Source organism: Musca vetustissima, unplaced genomic scaffold, assembly GCF_032173495.1.
Source record: "Musca vetustissima isolate MV318-11 ecotype Yass unplaced genomic scaffold, APGP_CSIRO_Mvet_v1 utg37134, whole genome shotgun sequence".
NCBI lineage: Eukaryota > Metazoa > Arthropoda > Insecta > Diptera > Muscidae > Musca > Musca vetustissima.
Genome location: NW_026878719.1, coordinates 41,031 through 63,891, shown reverse-complemented (window position 1 = coordinate 63,891; position 22,861 = coordinate 41,031). Strand labels below are relative to the sequence as shown.

The following is a 22,861-nucleotide window of genomic DNA, read 5'->3' as shown; positions in this document are numbered from 1 at the left end:
AAAAAATCTTCGAAAAAAGTGAAAATTTTTATTTTAACTGAAAAACGAAAAATTGAAAAAAAAATTTAAAAAAAAATTTTTGAAAAAAAAAATTTTTGAAAAAAAATTCAAAAAAAGTTTTGAAAAAAAAATTGTGAAAAAAGTAACAACTTTGTTTTTGAAATCCACCAACCCCCCTCCCTCCCCGTTGTAACACCACAATTTTTTTTATGAATTTTGTGTGAAAAAATGTTATTGAAAATGGAACAACAACAAGCGACGGCGTCGTTTATATCGTCGCTAAATATCTCACCATTTTCGCTGCAATTGGAACAGGAGCAACCCTCCAGTCCAGCGCTGGGAGCTGGCAATTCCAATTCAAATCAGCAGCTGATAAATGCGGCAGCGGCTGCGGCCGAGACCGAACTGAATGCGGATGATTACAACAGCTATACGCTGCATTTGACAAGCAATAATAGCGGCAACAACAACAACAACAATAGCCACCAACAGCAGCAGCAACACCATCAAAATCAAAACCAACACCATCAGCAGCAGCAACAACATCACTACCACCAACAACAACAGCAGCAACAGCCACAACAACACTACCAACAGCAACCACCTCAACAACAACAACAACAGCAGCAACAACAACAACAAAATATTGCCAATAATCCCAACTTTCAATATTCCTATATCTATAACATCGATTCTCAATATATATTTCCCACAGGTTATCAGGACACCACCTCCTCGCATTCACAGCAAAGCGCCAATGGCGGCGGCGGTGGCGGTTCACAAGCCAACAATGCCGCCCTGCTAAGCGGTGGTGGTGGCATGGCCCTCATAAACGGCGTTGTCACCCTTAATGCCGGTCAAAATTCTGCCATCAATAGCGGCGGCGGTAACGGTGGCTCATCGGCCTCTTCAGCCTCTGGAACCTATATGTCCCTGTTGCCACCGGCCACCTCTTCATCATCGGCTCCACATTTGAGCGTATCGCATATGGGTGGCAGCGTCGGTGGTGGTGGCGGTGGCCATAATGGCCCCGGCGGTGGTGGTACCAGTGCCACTGCTAGCGGTTCGACGCCGGATGTCATAGATTTCAAACATCTTTTCGAGGAGTTGTGTCCGGTGTGTGGTGACAAGGTGAGTGGCTATCACTATGGCCTGCTCACCTGCGAATCGTGTAAAGGTTTCTTCAAGCGTACAGTACAAAATAAGAAGGTGTATACGTGTGTTGCGGAACGCTCCTGTCACATCGATAAGACACAGCGTAAACGGTGTCCGTATTGTCGTTTCCAGAAGTGTCTGGAGGTGGGAATGAAATTGGAAGGTGAGTACCGACATTTTTTTTCTAATTTTTTTTATATCAAATTTTATCCGTAAAACGGATAAAAAATTTTATAGGGTTCGGATAATTTCTTTTTTATCCATAAGAATACGGATACATTTTTTTCGAATTTTTTTTATCCCTGAAAAATCGAAAAATTATGAGGGTTCGGATAAAATATTTTTTTTTCTTAATTTTGGATAATTTTTTCTTTATCCGTGAAACGGATAAAAATGCGAATAACGCATTCGATTTTTTGGATAATGTGGATAACGCATTTTTAGGTTGCGGATAATCCCTTTATAGGGCTAGGATTTCACCTAAGAAAGTTTTCCGCTATCCTAAATCGGAAAAAATAATTTTCGGAAATTTTGGATAATGCGGATAACAGGTTTTTAGGGTGTGGATAATGTGGATATTGCCTTTATAGGGCTAGGATAGCACTCAAGACTATTTTCTGCTATCTTAAATCGGAAAAAAAATAATTTTCGGAAATTTTGGATAAAGCGGATAACGGATTTTTAGTGAGCGGATAAAGTGGATAATGCCCTTTTCATATTCGGATAATGTCAAAAATGATTTTCTGTTACTAAAAATCGGAAAAATATTTTTCTGAAATTTTGGATAATGCGGATAATAGGTTTTTAGGGTGAGGATATGTGGATATTGCCTTTATAGGGCTAGGATATCACCTAAGAATGTTTTTCGCTATCTTAAATCGGAAAAAAATAATTTTCGGAAATTTTGGATAATGCGGATAACGGATTTTTAGTGAGCGGATAAAATGGATAATGTCATTTTCATATTCGGATAATGTCAAAAATGATTTTCTGTTACTAAAAATCAAAAAAAAAAAAATTGTAAAATTTTGGATAATGCGGATAACGGATTTTTAGTGCACGGATAAAGCGGATAATGTCTTTTTAGGATTAGAGAAGTATCAAGAATCATTTTCTGTTATTGAAAATAGGAAAAACAAGTTTTCTACATTTTTGGATAATGCGGATAACGGATTTTTGGGTTGTGGATAAAGTAAATAATCCCTATATAGGGTTGGGGTAGAATCAAAAATTATTTTTGGATATCCAAAAATTAAAAAATTTAAATTTTTGCTTTTTTGGATAATGCGGATAACGCATTTTTAATGTGCGGATAAAGTGGATAAGGCATTTTAAATGCTTGGATAAAGTGAAAAATGCATTTATAGGGCTGGGATAACATCTACGAATTTTTTTCTGATATATATAATCAGGAAAATGTTCTTCTACATATTTGGATAATGCGGATAACGCATTTTTAGTGAGCGGATAAAGTGGATAATGCCCCTATAGAGCTATGATAGTAAAAAAAATCATTTTCTATTATTAAAATAATGCAAAAATGAATTCCTGATATTTTGGATAATCCGGATAACGCATTTTTAGTGTGCGGATAACGTGGATAAAGCCGTTTTAGTGCACGGATAAAGTGGATAATTGATTTATAGGGTTGTGAAAATGTCATACATTATTTCAGATACCCGAAAATGGGGAAACTGATTTTCAGATATTTTGGATAATCCGGATAACGCATTTGTAGGGTGTGGATAAAATGAATAATATCGTTTTCGCATCATCTCTAAAAAACTATTTTATTAAGATTCGAATTATTCGAATAACACGGATAAAGCATTTACGAAGTTCGGATAATGGGATTTTCATCATCCGAATAACGTTAGATGACATTCAGAACTCATATAATAATTTATTTTGAAAATTATTAAAATTTTCCTTATGTGAAATTTTTAGAGAAATTTGAATTTCATATGAAATTTTTATTTCACATGAAATAAAAAGTCTCGGAGCACATAGAAAAACTAATTTGTGATTTTTTTAGAAGTTTCCCTCGTGTGAAAGTGTAAGTGAAATTTTTATTTCACATGCAATTTTTAGTGAAATTTTTATTTCACATGCAATTTATGTGAAATCTTTATAAACAGACTCTGGGCACATAGAAAAACTAATTTTTGAATGTTTTTAAAAATTTCATTTGTGTGCAATTTTCAATGAAATTTTTATTTCATGTATAAATGTATGTAAAATGTATATGAAAATTTCAGCCTTTCAAAGAAAAAATAATTTTTGGAAGTGTTTGAAAATTTCCCTTGTGTGAAATTGTTTGAGAAATTGTTATTTCATATGAAATTTTTTGTTGAAATTCGGTTTCAAATGAAATTTATGAAAAACTGGATTAAAAAGTCGCGGAGCACATAGAAAAACTAATGTGTGGCTTTTTTTTTGAAGTTTCCTTGTGTGAAATTTTTATTTCATGTGAAATTTTGTAGTAAAATTTGTATTTCAAATGAAATTCACAAAAAACGATATAAAAAGGAAAATTTAATTTTTTAATTTTCTTTTGAAACTTTCCTTGTGTGAAATTTTTATTTCATATGAAATTTTTTAGTGAAAATTTTATTTTACATGAGATTTATGAAAGCACATAGAAAATTTAATGTGGAAATTAGATTTTCTATGTGCTTTTCAAACTTTGCTAGTGTGAAATTTTTATTTCATATGAAATTTTTATTTCGCATGAGATTTATTATGATTTTTTGATAAATCTCATGTGAAATAAAAATAAGAGCATAATAAAGGATCGGAGCACAGAGAAACTCTATTTTTTAAAATTTCTTTTGAAACTTTCTTTGTGTGAAAATTTTTTTTCATATGAAATTTTTTTAGTGGAATTTTTATTTCAAATGAGATTTATCAAAAAACGATAACAAAATGATCCAATCACATAGAAAAAATAATTTGTAAGTTTTCCTTTGAAACTTACCTTGTGCGAAATTTTAATTTCATGTGAAATTTTTCTTTCGTCTGAGATTTATCAAAAAACCATAATAAAAGGATCATAGCACATAGAAAATGTTATTTTTAAAATTTTTTAGAATCTTTCCTTGTGTGGAATTTTAATTTCATATGAAATTCTTTAGTGAAATTTTTATTTAACATGAATTTTATAAAGAATCGATATTTAAAGACTGCGAGCACATAGAAATGCTAATTGTTGAAACATATCCGTTGCGTGAAATTTTTATTTCATATGAAATTTGTAGTGAAATTTTTATTTCATATGAAATTTTCTGAAAAATAATTTTTAGTATTTTTTTATTAAAACCCAGTACACATTTTTATATTCCCTCACACAATTATCAACTAAATTTCCATCTCCCCCAATAATAATAGGAAATAAATGATTTGTTTTTAGTTTTCAATTTTTTTTTTTCTTTTTCATAAAATTGAAAAGAATCTTTCATAGACGAAGCAGAATAAAAATTATTATCGATTTTTGTTTCGCTGCGTATATCTTTTGTTTTATTGTAAAGCTTCTAAGTCATGGTTCGTCGTTTCTCTGTTCGATTATTATTCTGTGTGTGAGAGTGAGTAAGTGTGTGTGTTCGTTTTTCTCATCATATTTTTGCTATATTGAGGCAGGCAGTTTTTATTTTTATTATTTCTATGATTCTAGTATTCTTTAGGCCTTCTCATTATCAAGTATCTTGCTGGAATAGAAACAAATTGAAAACAAAAAACTTTGAAAACCAACAGCAACAAACAACAACAACATCACCCACCAAGTGCTGGCAAATGAAAAAAAATGTTGTTGAGGCTTCTGTTGTTACTGGCAACAACATTCAATGCCCACCCGAACTCCCCGAACCGACCGCCTCTTACTGAATATATTTGTTGTCCGTACGTTTTTTGCGGATCGTCACAACCAGCTGGCTTTTGCCTAGTAGTGTCGTAGTTAGTAATAATATTACGTAGTTATGTCTCTTGTGGGTGGGTGGTTGGATGGCTGGAATAACATAGACGATGGTAGGCTAGGAAGGAAATCCAAAGGATTTAACGACAGCATGTCATTGTATTTCATTGAGGTCTATATTTGGAAATTGAGGGTGGGAGATTTTAAGAGTGTGAAATAAGGACAAGAACGTTTATTTTTTCTTAATTTTCCTTTTTATGGAATAAAATACATTTAGTAAAGATTTTTTTTAAAAATTTCATAGGAAATTTTCCAAACTTTCATATGAAATAAAAATTTCACATGTGGGAAATTTTCTAAAAACTCTTAAAATTATGATTTTCATTAATTTCTATATGTTTCGAATAATTTCCTATGAAATTTTTGAAAACTTTCATATGAAAGAAAAATTTCACATGTGGGAAATTTACTAAAAACTCTTAAAACTTTCGTTTTCATTAATTTCTATAAGCTTCAAGTAATTTCCAATGAAATTTTAAAAACTTTCATATAAAATAAAAATTTCACATGTGGAATTTTTTTAAATCCCCGGAAATTTTCGAAATACAAAATCAAAAATAGTTTCTTTGTGTACTAAAAGCCATTTCATAATGATTTTCATCAAATTCCATAAGCTGCAAATTAATTCATATGAAAGTTTTGAAAATTTCCAAAAAATTTCACCAAGCAAGTATGGAAAAATTCCAAAAATTCCGAAATTATTATTTTTTTTATTGAATTTAAAATCATTTCACAATGACTTTCATCATCAATTTCCATATGCTCCAGGTTAATTCACATTGAATTTTGCAAAAATTTGATATGAAATAAAAATTTCTTTGAATATTTCACAAGGCAGTTTTTTTTTTTTTTTGTAAAAATTCGCAAAATAGTTTCTCTATTAATAGGAAGTAATTTTATATTGATTTTTTACAAAATTGCATAGGATTTCTCAAAACTTTCATATGAAATAAACATTTCACATAATTAACTTTTTCTAACAATAACTCAAAATTAGTATCTTTGTATTAGAAATCAGTTCAACATGATTTCCATTTATTTCTATATGATTTGGGAATTTTCCAAAATTTCATATGAAATACAAATTTCACAAAGCAATTTTTTTCCACAAATCCTTAAAATAGGCTTCGTTATGAACTCAAAGTCATTTTATATTGATTTTTCAAGAAATTGCATATGAGTTCACCAAACTTTCATATGAAAGAAAAATTTCATAGGTGGGAAATTTTGTAAACACAACAATAATTTGTTTCTCTTTCAACTAAAACTCATTTCACAATGATTTACATAAATTTCCATATGCTCCGGGTCATTTAGCATTGAATTTTCAAAACTTTCATGTGAAATAATAATTTCCACGCAAATTTCTTTAAGTGGAAATTTTCTAAAAGTCTTTAAAAAAGTTTTTTTTATGAATTGAAAGTCATTTAATATTGATTTTTCAAGAAATTGCATATGATTTTATAAAACTTGCATGTGAAAGAAAAATTTCACAAGTGGTAAATTTTCTAAAAATCCCTAAAAATGTTTTTTTTATTGATCAAAATTCGCTTCGAAATGACTTTCATTATTTTCCGAGTAATTTCATAAGGAATTTCCAAACATTCATGTGAAGCAAAAATTTCAAGGAAAAATTTCACAATGTGGAATTTTATCAAAAACACTTAAAACCAGTTTCTTTATAAATTAGAAGTTATTTTATATTGATTTTTAACGAAATTGCATACGATTTCATAAAACTTTCATATGAAATAAAAATTTCCATGAAATTTTCTCAAAGCGAAAATTTTGTAAAAACCCCTAAAATAAGTTTCTTTGTCAAAATGAAAGCCATTTCACATAAATTTTTTGTAATTACATATGATTTGACCAAACTTTCATATGAAATAAAAATTTCACAAAGCAAAGATATTTCAAAAATATCCAAAAATATCAAAACCAATAAAATACGTTATTTTATGTATTTCAAGTTATTTCATATGAATTTTGCAAAGAAAATCAAATGATTATTCAAGACTTTCATATGAAATAAAAATTTCACATAGAGGAAATTTTCTGAAAAAAAAATCAAAAATCGTTTCTCTAGCAACTTGAGGTTATTTTATACACCTTTTAAGAAAATTAATTACGATTTCTTAAGACTTTGGAAATTTTCACATGTGAAATTTTTCTTTCATATGCAAGTTTTGAGAAATTATATGAAATTTTTGTAAAAATCCATAAAAATGGCATAAATTACAGAGAAATTAATATTAAGAATTTTTCAAAACATTTTTAAGACTTTCATATGAAATTAAAATTTCACAAATGGGAAATTTTCTTAAAAAAATCATTTCTCTATCAACTAGAGCTTATTTTATATACATTTTAAGAAAATTGATTACGATTTCTTAAGACTTTCATATGAAACCAAAATTTCACAAATGGGAAATTTTCTAAAAAAATCAAAAAATCTTTTCTCTATCAACTAAAGGTTATTTTATACGCCTTTTAAGAAAATTTGATTACAATTTCTTAAGACTTTTATATGAAACAAAAATTTCAAAAATGGAAAATTTTCGAAAATATTTCGAATTTTGAATAATGAGAATTTTTTTTTTTTTTGTAATACTATAAAAATTTAAAGTATATAAAAAATTATTTTTTAAATATTTTTAAGTTTTTTCTTCTTGTGAAAAATATTTTTGCTAAAATTTTTGTAAAAATAATTTTGTGTCTAGTAAAAAATATTTTAATAATATAAAAAAATTTCAATTTTTTGAAATATTTTTTAATTTTTTTGTAAAAAATATTTTTTGTAATTTTTTTTTTATTATTTTTTCTTCTTGTGAAAAATATTTTTTGCCAACATTTTTGTAAAAAATAATTTTGTGTCTAGTAAAAAATATTTTAATAATATAAAAAAATTAAATTTTTTGAAATATTTTTAATTTTTTTGTAATTTTTTTTTTTTAATTTTTTATTTTTTTGTGAAAAATATTTTTTTTCCAAATTTTTTGTGAAAAATATTTTTTTTTCAAAATGTTTGTAAAAATCATTTAATGGTCTGTTACAAAAATATTTTTATTTAATTTTTTGTTTCGTTATTTTCTACCCTCCCTCCTTTACATAAAAAAAATACCTTCACCCTATTCCAAAATATGCGGAGAAAGCTTTTTTTGTTTCTTTTTCTTATTTCACATTTTTCTAATTTAAAATCGTATATTAATATGTGTTTTTTTTTTATCAGAATCTGGTTTTGGTCCATCATGACCACAAGCGAAAAAAAAAATAATTAAATAAAAAATAACCCATTTTTTTATTCAACCAACCAACCATCCATCTCAACGCACAAAGCCTCGATATTAGAAAGAAAAAAAAAATTGTATATTTATTTATATACATAAATGCGATAAAACAATTTTTTTTTTTAAATACGAAATTTTATATATTTTTATCATTTCATATCAGTCACTACTGAAATGAAACCAAAAGCCAACGAAGTGACGACAACGAAAAATGAAAAAAATAAAACACAGCAAAAATGAAATCAACGACGACCTATCCCAAGACCCAAAATAATTTTACTTTTATTTACATTTTTTGTTGTTGTTGTTGTTGTCGAGCAGCAGCAGCAGTTTGCCCCAAAAAAAATCGTTGAGGTTTGCTTCGATTCGTTTATATTTTATTCACATTTATTTTTATTTTTTTTATGTTGTTTCGTTGTAGTGGTGACGAAGATATTTTTTTCTTTCTGTTTTTTTTTGTTTCTTTTTTTTTTTGTATTTTTTTTGGTGAATGTATGTCAATGTGTTTTGGGGTTTTCGAATACGCATTCATGGCGTTTCATACAGTTTTTTTATAGTCTCTTAACAAAAAGCACACCTCTCTTCGCTCTCTCTCTCCCTCTGACTCTTCCATTGCCCCTTCATTAACAAAAAAATCTTTTTATTTATTTATTTGGTTTTTGTTTTGCATTGCTTTTGTGCTCTACTTAATCACACAATCAAACACACAGCCACACACCCAGTGATATACCTACATACATACACATACCCCAAATGTGATATAGTTTTGCTGCCTTGTATCTGTGTGACATACAAACACACATTTTTCGACTGTGGGCCACCGAGGCAAACACTCGCATGCACGCACACACGCACTCACATTAGACATTCTTTTGGCATTTTTGTAGTTTTATTAGCGGCATTTCGTCATGTCAATATCATTGGGGTATTGTGAAAAAAATAAAAACAACAACAAAACCATTCGTGTTCCCCCAAAAAATAACACACACAAAATATAATTATGATGGGTTGTTTTGCTAGCCTATGAACTGAACATAACACACTCTACCTTGCCCGATCCCTCTCTCTCTCCCTCAATCCTTCTTCTTGTATGTTATATATGTTAATGATGCTGCCGCTCTCCCTTCTTCCCTCTCCCTTCAATTACTCTACTCACTTCACTTTTGTTTTCATTATTGCCCAATACCTTAACCGACAAAAAACAAAAACAAAACACCGGCCGCCTACCCCAGCAACCAACCGACCAACCATTCGTACACAGTTTACCTTCGTTACAAAGAGACAACATGTTATGGCCTGCCTCTCTCTCTCGGTGTTGCTTGGGCTCGTTTCTTCTTTCGTTTCTCGTTTCATGGCCCATCGCCTTAGTAGTGCACTCGTTGTGTGTGTGTGTTGTAATGTCAACCCCAGAGCTGGGCATTGTGCAATAATTACATTGTGTGCGTGTGTGTTGTAACCTTTACACACATTTGGTTCGTTTTTTGTTGGTATTTTTTGATAATTTATTTTTTTTTTCATTGTTAATTGTTGCCTCGTGGTGTTGATGATGATGGTGATGTTGAAATTTGTTGGGGAAGGAATGGAAATTTATGTTTTTTTTTGGTATTTGGAAATTACATAGATTGTGAAATTTTTGAAATTTCTCAATTAGGAAATCGAGCAATAAAATATTACATTTTGGAGAGGTGGTGGGGGTTAAGATTTTTTTTTTCAAAAAAAAAAAAAAAATAAAAAAAATTTTAAATAAAAATTGTATTTTTAATAAAAAAAATATTATTTTAAATAAAAAAATTAATTTTAAATAAAAAAATAATTTACATAACAAATAAAAGGCCTTAAGGCGTGGATTTTTTTTGAAGATTTTTCCAAAGGCCTTAAGGCGTGGATTTTTTTTAAAGAATTTTTACAAAGGCCTTAAGGCGTGGATTTTTTTTAAAGAATTTTTTAGATGACCCAAAGAGCCTTAAGCGTGGATTTTTTTAAAGAATTTTTTCAAAGGCCTTAAGGTGTGGATTTTTTTTAAAGAATTTTTCAAAGGCGTGGATTTTTTTAAAAGAATTTTCACAAAGGCCTTTAGGCTTTGTTTTTTTTAAAGAATTTTTCAAAGGCCTTAAGGCGTGGATTTTTTTTAAAGAATTTTTCAAAGGCCTTAAGGCGTGGATTTTTTTTAAAGAATTTTTACAAAGGCCTTAAGGCGTGGATTTTTTTTTAAAGAATTTTTCAAAGGCCTTAAGGCGTGGATTTTTTTAAAAGAATTTTTCAAAGGCCTTAAGGCGTGGATTTTTTTAAAGAATTTTTCAAAGGCCTTAAGGCGTGGATTATTTTTAAAGAATTTTTCAAAGGCCTTAAGGCGTGGATTTTTTTAAAAGAATTTTCACAGGCCTTAAGGCGTGGATTTTTTTTAAAGAATTTTCAAAGGCCTTAAGGCGTGGATTTTTTTTAAAGAATTTTCACAGGCCTTAAGGCGAGGATTTTTTTTAAAGAATTTTTCAAAGGCCTTAAGGCTTGGATTTTTTTTAAAGAATTTTTCAAAGGCCTTAAGGCGTGGATTTTTTTGAAGAAGCCATAAAAATGCCTTTATTAAATATTAAAAAAATATTAATTAAAAATATTAATTTTTTTTAATTAAAAAGACATATTTTTAATTTTTTTTAATTCAAAAAACAAAAAAATATTTTTAATTTTTTTTAATCCCTAGAAGGTCAGTTCCTTTAAAGAAATGGTACTGGAAATCTGTAAGACACCGTATAAATTTCGAATTTTTTTTAAACCAATCGATTTTTCCTCATATTTTCTGAATGAAATATTTTTTATTAAAAAAATATTTTTATTAAAAAATATTTTTTACAAAAAAAGTAATTTTAATAGGCGTATAATTATTGCGTATGATTAATATTAATTAATTTGGTTTTCAAATAAATCATACGCTCCTTTGCAAGCCCCCCAATTAACATTAATCATACGCAATAATAATACATCTATTAAAATTACTTTTTTTGTAAAAAATATTTTTTAATAAAAAATATTTATATATTAATAAAAATAATATTTAAAATAAAAGATTTTTCAATTATTTTTTTTAATTTTTAAAAATTATAAATAAAAAATGTCTATTAAAAAATTTAATCGTCCTTAAAATTACCAAAAATGACATAAATTTATCCTCGGATTGATAATATTAATAAAAAATTTGGAAAGCGGAATTTTCCTAATCCGCCTTTTTTCCATGGCGACAATATTCTAATGTTTATTATAAATAAGTATCTAAACATTTTTTGGAAATAAAAATTCTTAAAATTGTGTTTATTTTTTTTTCTAATTTTGGAATTTATGAAAAAATATTTTTCCAATATCCCCAAAATTTATTTTATATATTTTTTTTTATATTTTTTTACCTTTTAAAAGAATAACAATTTACTTCATCCTTTCAAAATATTTATTTTATATTTATTATTTGCTATTATTTATAAAAAAATAATATTAAATATTTTTTTAATTATTATGCACTAATTCCCCCCCCTTTATAAATCTAATCAAATCAATATCACCTTTAAAAAGGCATTAAAATGCATTAATTACACCCTCCCATCTCTGCTGAGCAAGAGAGAGAACACTCTGTTTGGGCATGCATAAAGGAGCCATGTTTATGCAAAGAAGCACAACGAAACAAAGAAGCACAACAAGGCAGCAACCATAACCCCTCACAATGTGTAAACATGTGTGTAATGACACACAGCAACAACAACACAACAATGAACAATCAAACGAACGAACGAATGTACGATCCGTTGACACGAATAAAATTCACACCGCCATACAACATGTTACACACATATAGAACAGCAAAGCAAGCAGGCACACTACACTGCATTAGCAGCAGCAGGCATTTACATCCCACACACAAACGAACACACAGGCACACATACGCGAACTCCTCATAGTCATTGGGGCAACAAAAAAAAATATTCACGATGAAGGCTTTCATCATCGTCGTACAGGGACAGATCGAACTATAAAAAAACAATAACAACAATTTTCGTTGTCACAATCATTGCCTGGCTGGCATTGCCGTCTAGTCAAGATTTTTCAGGCAAGGCGAATTTTGTTGTTGTTGTTTTTATTTTTTTAGGCAATTGGTATTGGGGTTTTTGTTTTCTTTATATTTTTTCCTTGCTTAAGACTTCTTTTCGTTTCTGATTTTTTTTCATTTTCTTCCTTTCTCAGTTGAGGTCTCCCTAGTGATATCGTTGAGTGTGTATGTGTGAGTGTGTGTTCGTCTTTTTGTGGTTGATTTCTTTGTTTGTTTGTGAGTGTTTATATTTCGATTAAACAATCATTAAAGTTGTAACATTGTTGTGTTCCGTTCGCTTCGATTTGGTTTGTTATTTTTAGAATTTTGTTGTTGTTGTCGTTGCTTTTTGATAAATACTGTGAAATATGTTGTGTAAGGCTTTATAAAAATGGAAACAATTTTTTTCACGTAGAGATTTTGAAAAAAAATAGCTCCGAGTCTATTGGAGATACAGACCATTGGTTGTATATATTGGAAATGCCTTTCGGGAATAATTGGAAAATTTTTCCAATTATTCCTTTCATTTTTATTTTTTCAAATTAATTTTTATTTATTCGCCTTGAGGGGAACGTATGATTAATACGAACTCAGATATCCCATAAATTCATCATACGCTACCTGAGACTACAAAAAATAATATGAATCATACGCCTCAATTAAAATTGGATTTTTCAAAATTAAATTTAAGTAGAATAAGTAATTGATCTCGGGGAAATTGGGATGTTTTGAAATGGCGAAATTGAGTTCTATGGTGCAACTCCGACTTCTGTAAAAAATTTAAATTTTTAAAATTTGAAAAAACGTATATATATATTTTTCAATTAACCTTGAGGAAGGTGCACTTAAATTAACTTAAATCAATCATACGTCATTAGGGCACATTAAAATTATTTTCAAAAAAAAATCTTTAACATTAGTATGTACGTAATAAAAAATTATTTTTTTCAGAAAAAACCGAAAAACCGGTTACGAAAAATTCAGAACCGGTTCCAAACCGGGTTTAAAGAATTTTAAATTTATTTTATATATTATATTATAATGCAGTTTGTTAATAAACATGATTGTGATAGATTATATTGACATTTCACGGTATTATGGAGTTAAGTAACCGTTTCAATATCAAGTAATCACATTATAAACACATTCCAAAATCATCGGCAATATTATTTAATGTTTAGATTCGAAATAGATGAAGTTTATATGAAAAACGAATTTTTAAGGTATTTTTTTCAAAAACCGGTTACCAAAAATCAAGTAACCGGTTCCAAAACCCGGATAAAAATGCTAAAAATTATTATACTTTTCACATCTTTTAATAATAAGCATAATTGTGATACATTATATTGACATTTTACGGTAACGTGGAGTTAAGTAACCGTTTCAATATAAAGTAACCACTTGACAAATGACTTAAAAATCATCAGCAATGTTTGAGGATTCCATATAAATTAAGTATAGATGAAAATTAAATATTAAAAGTAATTTTTCCCAAAAACCGGTTACCAAATATTAAGTAACCGGTTCCAAAACCCTGATAAAAATGCTAACAATTATTATATTTTTCACATTTTTTAATGTTATTAATAAAAAACATTATTATTGAACCTTGATGTGACATTTCAAGCAATTGTCAATTAAAGTAACCCATTCCTTAAAAAGTAATCACTTTCAAATACTTTTCAAAATCATCAGCAATATAATTTTTTATTTCAAGATGATATATTAAATGAAATAAATTAAAAAAAATAAATAATTTTTCTAAAAAAAATATAACCAACAATTTTATTACCGGTTCTAACAAAATCCATAACCGGTTACAGAATATCTCAAAATTTTTATTATTTGACCTTTTTAATAATATAAATCTATTTATTAATTTATCGCAATATCAATAAAATCAAATTTTTTATATAAAAATCCCAAAAATCCGGTTACCAAAAATAAAGTAACCGGTTTCAAAAATTCTCAAAAATGTTGTATTTTCATCTTATTATTAAAATAAAAGCTTTCTTAAAATTTTAACGACATTTTAAGCATATTTGAGTTAAGTAACCGTTTCAATATTAAGTAACCACTTTATAAATGCTTTCAAAAATCGCCAGATTTTTTTTTTCATTTTTAAATGTTACATATACATCACCAATATGAGTAAAAAAGCTGATTTCTTACATAAAAATGCCAAACAACCCGTTACCAAAATTTAAGTAACCGGTTGCAAAAAATTTTAAAATTATTAATTTTCCATTTTATTAATAAAATGGATTAGTCTATAAAATTTTTTAGAAATTTTCATCAATTTTTATGTTAAGTAACCATTTCAATAGCAAGTAACCACTTTGTAAAAGCTCTCAAAAATCTCCAGAAATATCATTTTTATGTTGAAATATTACACATACATCACAATATCTCTAAAAATCAAATTTCTTAGATAAAAATTTTCTTACATAAAAATCTCTAAAAACCGGTTACTAAACATTAATTAACCGGTTCCACAAAAAATTTCAAAATTGTTATTTTTCCATTTTTTTAATAAAATACATGGTTTTTTAAGAATTTTTAGACATTTTCATTTTTATGTTAAGTAACCGTTTCAATATCAAGTAACCACTTTATAAAAGCTCTCAAAAACCGCCAGAAATGTTATTTTTATGTTGAAATATTTCATTTGTATTGCAACATTAATAAAAAAAATCGATTTTTTATAAAAAATCTCTTAAAACCGGTTACCAAAAATTAAGTAACCGTTTCCAAAAATTTATCGTAACATTATACTATATTTCATTCCTACGTTTAGAATGAAAAAATAATAAAAATCGAATATTTTATATAAAAATCTCGAAAAAAACCGGTTACCAATATTTAAGTAGCCGGTTCCAAAAATGTTCAAACTCATTTTTATTTTCATTTTATTATTAAAATATACGCATACCTAAAAATTTGAAGACATTTCAAGCATATTTGAGTTAAGTAACCGTTTCAATATCAAGTAACTACTTTATAAAAGCTCTCGAAAGTCGCCAGAAATAGTATTTTTGTGTTGAAGTATTACATATTCATCACAATTTTAATAAAAATCAAATGTTGTTACATAAAAATCTCAAAAAAAAAAAACGGTTACCAAAAATTAAGTAACCGGTTCCAAAAAAATTTTAAATTATTTTAATTTCATTTCGTATATAAAATAAATGATTTCTTAACATTTTTAGGCATTTTCATCAATTTTTATGTTAAGTAACCGTTTCAATATCAAGTACCCACTTTATAAAAGTTCTCAAAAATCGCCAGAAAAATTATTTTTATGTTGAAATATTACAAATACATCACAATATCAATAAAAATTAAATTTCTTACATAAAAATCTCTAAAAACCGGTTACCAAAATTTAAGTAACCGGTTCCAAAAATTTATAAAATTGCTATTTTTCCATTTTATTTATAAAATACTTTAGTTTGTAAAATTTGTATGGAAAATCCCAAAAAACCAAAACTTTGGTAACCGGTTCCAATTTTTTTCAAAATTGTTATTTTTCCATTTTATTAATAAATCACTTTAGTTTGTAACATTTGGTAGACATTTTTATCAATTTTCATTTGAGTAACCGTTTCAATAGCAAGTAACCATTTTAATTTCCCGTGTTTTAAAATTCATTATGTACTTTTTTTCTATTAATATTTTTTTCAATTAACACTTAATTATTGTATACCCAACTGTCAGGAAGCCATGGCAAAATTTTTTTCCAATGCCTGCTCCTCATTGCCAAACTCTACCGCACCCTGAAACCGTTTACATTGTGCAGTTTTCAAATCAATTTGTGTTGTTCAGTGATTTTAATTTTTTTTCTTGTCGTTGTTTTTTGTTTTATTAATAAATTATTAGTGGAAACAATTTTGTATAAACATAGAACCTCCCCTGTGATACCCCTCCTACCCACCCTCCGAGAACGTTCACAGCAATGCAGAAAAATTAGGCCAACAGCTGTAGCAAAAAATAATCGACTATATATATATACTCGTATATATGTAGTTTGAAAATTGAAAAAAAAAATCTCGAAAACGCTGAGCAACAAACGTTTGGCGGTTTTGTTTAGGCCGTAGAGCAGCATAACATTGTACACCATGAGCAAAAAAAATCATGTTCTCGTTTGTTTTTTTGTCTTGTTGCTTGGCATGGCGCAAGGCAACACCATTACAAGGCAACAGAGTCAGCACACATCATATAACGAAAACCAGATCATAGGGGGTGGGTGGGTTGTGTTTGGACGACTATTGCAAAATTACACACCTCCGTGAATGCCAAACTTATCCTCAAAACCCCCAAAGCAACACACAGAGGCATGCACGGACACACACGGCCACTCACACACACACACACCCACCATGAAACTGCAACAACAAATTTGTAATTGTTCATTTAATGATGATGGCGTTGTAGTTTATTTTTTTCACAAAAAATTTTATTTGCTAAATACACACACCAAGTGAGTATGTGGTTAACACACGCACACACTGACACACATATGGTCACATGCACTTAAATACCCACACAACTGCATATTGTTTTTTTTTCGCCTCACAAAAAAACACTTAAACCTGCTCTAGTTTGTTGTGTTCAGCAGCAATTTATTGGTGGTGTTACATTGTTTGTCTACGGTATACGGATTGGGGTGGAGGAGATGTGTGTCCGTTCGTGTATATGTGTGTTTGTATGTGTGCCCAAAGAATTTGTCCTCGTACTCACCTCGTCCTCAAGTTGATGGTAAAAATTGCATTGCAATGCTGCAGCCGCTGCTGTTGCTGTTGCAACCACATTGCAATACCAAAATGTTTACCTCTCTCTCTCTGTCTCTAGCTCTCCCTCTCACTCTCTCTCATTTTGTGTGTTCCAATCATGTGGGGTAAGAATGCAATACGAAACAAAAAACAGGCCATGGTAATTTGCAATGAATTTATAGGTACACCACAATACATACATAGATATATTTACAGAATATATTAGGGTGGAAAATATTTTTCTAATAAAAAAATTGATAAAAAGTAAAAATTTTAAAGAAAATTTCAAAAAACCGGTTACAAAAAATCATTAACCGGTTTCAAAAATCCAAGAACCGGTTTGAAAAATATGTAACAAATTGATAAAAATGAAAAATTTGAAAGAAATTTTCAAAAAACCGGTTACTAAGAATTAAGTAACCGGTTCCAAAACCCCAAGAACCGGTTTCAAAAATATATAAATTTCATTTCATTATAAAATACCTCATTACCAAACTTTATACAGACATTTCAACAAAATTTCGAGTTGTGTAACCGGTTCAATATCTGGTATTCATTTTCAAAATTAATCGCAAAATTTCTCAAATTTATTATAATTTCACGCAAATTTCGAATTTAGTAACCGTTTATAAAAAAATTAAGTAACCGGTTCCAAAAATTCCCAAAATTATTACTTTTTTGCGTAATTAATAAAATTAAATTAAATTCAAAAATGTAGATTTTGAATGTCAATTTCGAGCTGAGTAACCGGTTCTATATCTGGTAATCACTTACACAATTGGTTGCAAAAATTCTCAAAATAATTATAACTGCAGATTTTTAATAAAATTCGCGATTACTTAACATTTTGTAGAGATTTCAAGTAAATTTCGAGTTAAGTAACCGGTTCAATATCAAGTAATCGCTTGAAAATACTTTAAAAATCATATAAATTTGAACAATATACATTTCTAATATTATATTTGTGATAAATGTCGAATTTAAGAAAAAAACTCAAAAAACCGGTTACTAACAATTAAGTAACCGGTTCCAAAAACCCAAGAACCGGTTTGAAAAATATGTAAAAATTACATTAATTTGATTTTATTACATAATACATGATTTACAAACTTTATACAGGCATTTCAAGTAAAATTCGACTAAAGTAACCGGTTCAATATCTGGTAATCATTTTTAAAATTGGTTGCAAAAATTCTCAATATTATTAAAATTGTATATTTTTAATAAAATTCACAATTACTAAACATTTTGTTGAGATTTCACGCAAATTTCGAATAGAGTAACCGGTTCAATATCAAGTAATCACTTCATAAATATTTTAAAATATCATATAATTTTCTGCAATATACAATTTTAATATTATATTTGTGATAAATATCGAATTTACGAAAAAAACGGTTACCAAAAATTAAGTAACCGGTTCCGCAAAATCTCGAAATTAGTACTTTTTTGTGTAATAAATAAAAAATACATGATTACCATACATATTGTAGACATTGAAAGTACCCTTCGAGTTAAGTAACCGGTTCAATATTTGGTAATCACTTTCAAAATTGATTGCAAAAATTCTCAAAATTATAAAAATTTTATATTTTTAATAAAAATACATGATTACTAAACTTTTTGTAGAAATTTCAAGCAATTTTCGACTTAAGTAACCGGTTCCAAAGTGATTACTTTTTGGTTTTTCATACAAAAAATTCGTGTTAATAACTCTATACTACAAATTTATGTATTATAAACTACTTTAGTTGGGTCAAAATTTCAATTTCATAAAAAATAACCGGTACTGAAATGGTTACTTTTCGTTTTTTTAATGCAAAATTCTAAAATCCCCATAATTTATAAATCTATACATAAAATTATTTAATTATTGAAGAAAAACGTTACAATAAATCCTAAAAATAAATAAAGTAACCGGTTCTAAAGTGATTACTTTTTGTCATATTATACAAAAAGTGATAGTTTATCACTCCATAATACAATGTATGTATTTTTTAAGGTGTTTTGATGACCAAAAACACCGATTACAACAAAAGTAATCGGTATTGATATGGTTACTTTTCGTTTTTTAATGCAAAATTCTAAAATCCCCCATCATTTATGAATCTATACATAAAATTACATAATTACAGAAGAAAAAATTTGCGATAAATCCTAAAAATATACAAAGTAATCGGTACCAAAGTGATTACTTTTTTGTCATTTTTGTAGAAAAAGTGACTTTAAATAACTACATAATACAATTTATGTATTTTTAAAGGTATTTTGATGACCAAAAACACCGATTACAACAAAAGTAATCGGTATTGAAATGGTTACTTTTCTTCATTTCATAACAAAATTTTCGAAATTCCATTTATTTTTAAATGTATACCTAAAATTACTTGAATATTGAAGCAAAAAGTTACATTGAATCCTTAAAATAAACAAAGTAACCGGTATCAATGTGATTACTTTTTGGTATTTCGCACCAAAATCGATTTTTAATAGCTCCATTGTACAATATATGAATTTTTTGAAGACATTTTGTTGACTCAAACCCGTTGATTACTGGAAAAGTAACCGGTACTAAAGTGGTTACTTTTTGTAATTTTTTGAAAATTTCTTAATTTTATTTCATTTTAAATGCATAGACGGGCTTTAAGCCAATTTTTGATTAAAGTAACCATTTCTAAAATGACTACTTTTTGTGCTGCTTCTTTGCTCCTTCTCTTCCACATAAAACAAAATTCTCACAAAATTCCAAAATTGCAATTAGCTTCCTATGCAAACGGGAAGAGGGCGAATATCTATTTTTTCTACTTATTCCTCCAATATTTTATTTGTTTACTTCTTTCCTGTTCTTTCCCCTTCCTCTCTTTTGTCAAAAAATTACTTTTTTTTTATACAATAATTTGTTAGTTTTTTTAAGTTATTTTTTTTTCACAAAAAAGAAGTATTGGAGCTTTTTTTCATTTTTCCTACTCCTCCTCCTCTTCTTTACATCATTCTTTGGTATTCATTGAGTCTTTTTTTAAGCTCAATATTTCTTTTGTTGCGATGTCGCGATGAAATCATGAAAAACAAAAACTATAATTTTTTGGTTTGTTGTTGTTTCATTCTTTTTTAATGATGACTTCGTCTTCTTCTTCCTTCATATTTTACTCTGGTGGGTTCATTACAACCCGCTTGTAATATTTTTTTTCACACACATCTTTACAGCACTTCTTGAAAAATCTTTAGGCTTAGTTTTATAATATATGTATGTTTGTGTAATTACATTCATCGTTGTTGTTGCTGTTTTTTTTTTATTTAAAAAAAATCATTTTTTTCTTCTTCGTCAACTTGGTTTTATTTTTGTTCATGCTATCTCATTTCCGCCTTTGCGCTCTTGGCCTATACATCCATCTCTTGCGCTCATGACCTAGATTTTTCGTTGTTGATATTCACACAAACGAACGAACACACAACGGAGGCAAACACACACACTCATTCACTCACTATTGTATCAGAGACTTTGGCATCGAAACACAAAACAACGACGACGATGGCAACGACAACAACACGACGATTACAAACTACTTCGTCATGTGCTCTTGGCTGGATGCCGCCGCTCCCCAAAGACCACCAACCGTTTTGCTACTCAAAAACAGCAGCAACAACAACACCAACAAACAAATGAATGCATTTAATATTGGTGAGCGAGGGAGGGAGGAAGGTAGTGGCAGAGAGAGAGGCCCCAATGTGAAGAGGGATCTTTGTCGAGTGCCTTTGTACCTATCCAACAACAACTACAATCAACTAGGGGAAGAGGGTAGAGGGGTGTGTGTTCCACAAAATACACTCACACACACACACATTCATACATACCGACAAATGTAAATATGTATGGAAAGTATGTCTTTTTGACTTTATGATGGGGGGTTATATGTGTGTGATTGTGTATGTGTGTACATTTGTTTTTGGATCAATCAATGCAACATGTGAGTGAGTGTTTGCTCTGTGTTGTGTATGGAAGCACTCGTTTTTTTTTGTCGTAGGTTCGTATTTTTGTTTTTTTGTTGGTGGTGAGTTCGTGTTTGTCGTCATGTAGCCGCTGGTTTTAAGTTCAGTATGCCATGCTGTAGTTGTTGTTTTTGCTCCTCGATTATTTTTTGTCCATGGCTTAAACAAAAATCATTACATAGTTTTTGGTTATATCTTGTTGTGACTTGCTTTTTTGTTGGTCAAAATTGTTTTGGTTTTGTTACTGTCGGTATTTTTGATAAATTTTGTTGACTTAAAGACATGAAAGAATGCAAGAACCGGTTGAAGGAATCAGGAAAAAAATTATTCTGGTATTTTAAGGCGCCGAGAAAAATATTTCTAAATTAAACTGCAAAAAAATTTAACAAAACCGGTAATGAAAAATTTAAAACCGGTTCCATAACCGGATAAATTGTATAGCACAAAATGTTATAAATATGTAATATACAAAAACAATGCTTTAAAATTTACAATAGAAATAACAAACCCGATTTTAAAAATTCCAAACCCGCTTCGAAAATGTACAAAATATCAATAGAAAAGGAATTGAATAAATAAAATAGTACAAAACCCGGTCTTTAAAATGCCGAGAAATATCTTTTTAATAAAATTGTCAAAAATTTTACCCAAAAACCGGTTATAAAAATTAAAACCCGGTCCCATAACCAGATTAAATGTATTGCAAAAAATTTTAAATTTTATAAATATGTAATATACAATGAAAATGCTTTAAAATTTCCAATATCAATGGTTCAATAACCGGATAAAATGTATTGGAAAAAAATTAAATGTTATAAATATGTAATGTACAATTTTTACAATATCAAATTTACAATATAAATGGGAAAACCCGTTTCTAAAATATCCAAAACCCGGTTCGACAAAGTCTAAAATCCATTCAGAAACTGTTGTTAATACAAAATATCAATAGAAAAGGAATTAAAACGCCTAAAAACATTTTGTTTTTAATAAAATTTACCAAAAATTTTTCCTAAAAACCGGTTATGAAAAATTGAAAAACGGTTTCATAACCGTATAAAATTTATTAAAAAAATTAGATTCTATATATATTTAATATACAATATCAATGCTTCAAATTTTACAATAGAAGTTCGAAAACCGATTTTAAAAATTCAAAAACCGGTTCGACATTTTTAAAACCGACTTAAAAACTATTTTTAATATAAAAAATCAATAGAAATTTCATTAAAATAGTGAAATAGGATATTTCATAGCACAAAACCGGTTCTGAAATAAGAAAACCCGCTCAAAACCCGGGTTTAATATACAGAAAATTATGCAGAAAATTATAATAATGACGTTTATAACAAGCACTCATTTATATGTTCAAAGTAAAGTCAAGAACCGATACGAAAAATTCAAAAACCGGGACTAAAAATTCAAAACCCGGTTTAAAAATTCGAAAACCGCTTCAGAAATCTATTGAAATTATAAAAATATCAATAAAAAATTTTATAAAAATAAAATTAAACATTTTGTATCAAAAAAATGTTTCATGAAAACTCAAACCCGGTTTAGAACTCGGATAAAATGAGTAGAAAAATGTTTTTAGACATTCATAAAGATTGTTTATAGCATATAC

General features: G+C 28.5%; 1 protein-coding gene across 1 annotated transcript in view; it reads left to right on the top strand.

Annotated features, from left to right (window-relative positions):
- Positions 1-227: 227 nt before the first annotated feature.
- LOC133323475 (nuclear hormone receptor FTZ-F1) overlaps positions 228-22,861 on the top strand; it is a 53,335-nt gene continuing 30,701 nt past the window's right edge. The window contains exons 1-2 of the mRNA XM_061532399.1: positions 228-787; positions 887-1,318. Of these exons, the coding sequence (XP_061388383.1) occupies positions 229-787; positions 887-1,318 (991 nt within the window). The 5' untranslated portion in view covers position 228. The remainder of the gene's footprint in view (positions 788-886; positions 1,319-22,861) is intronic.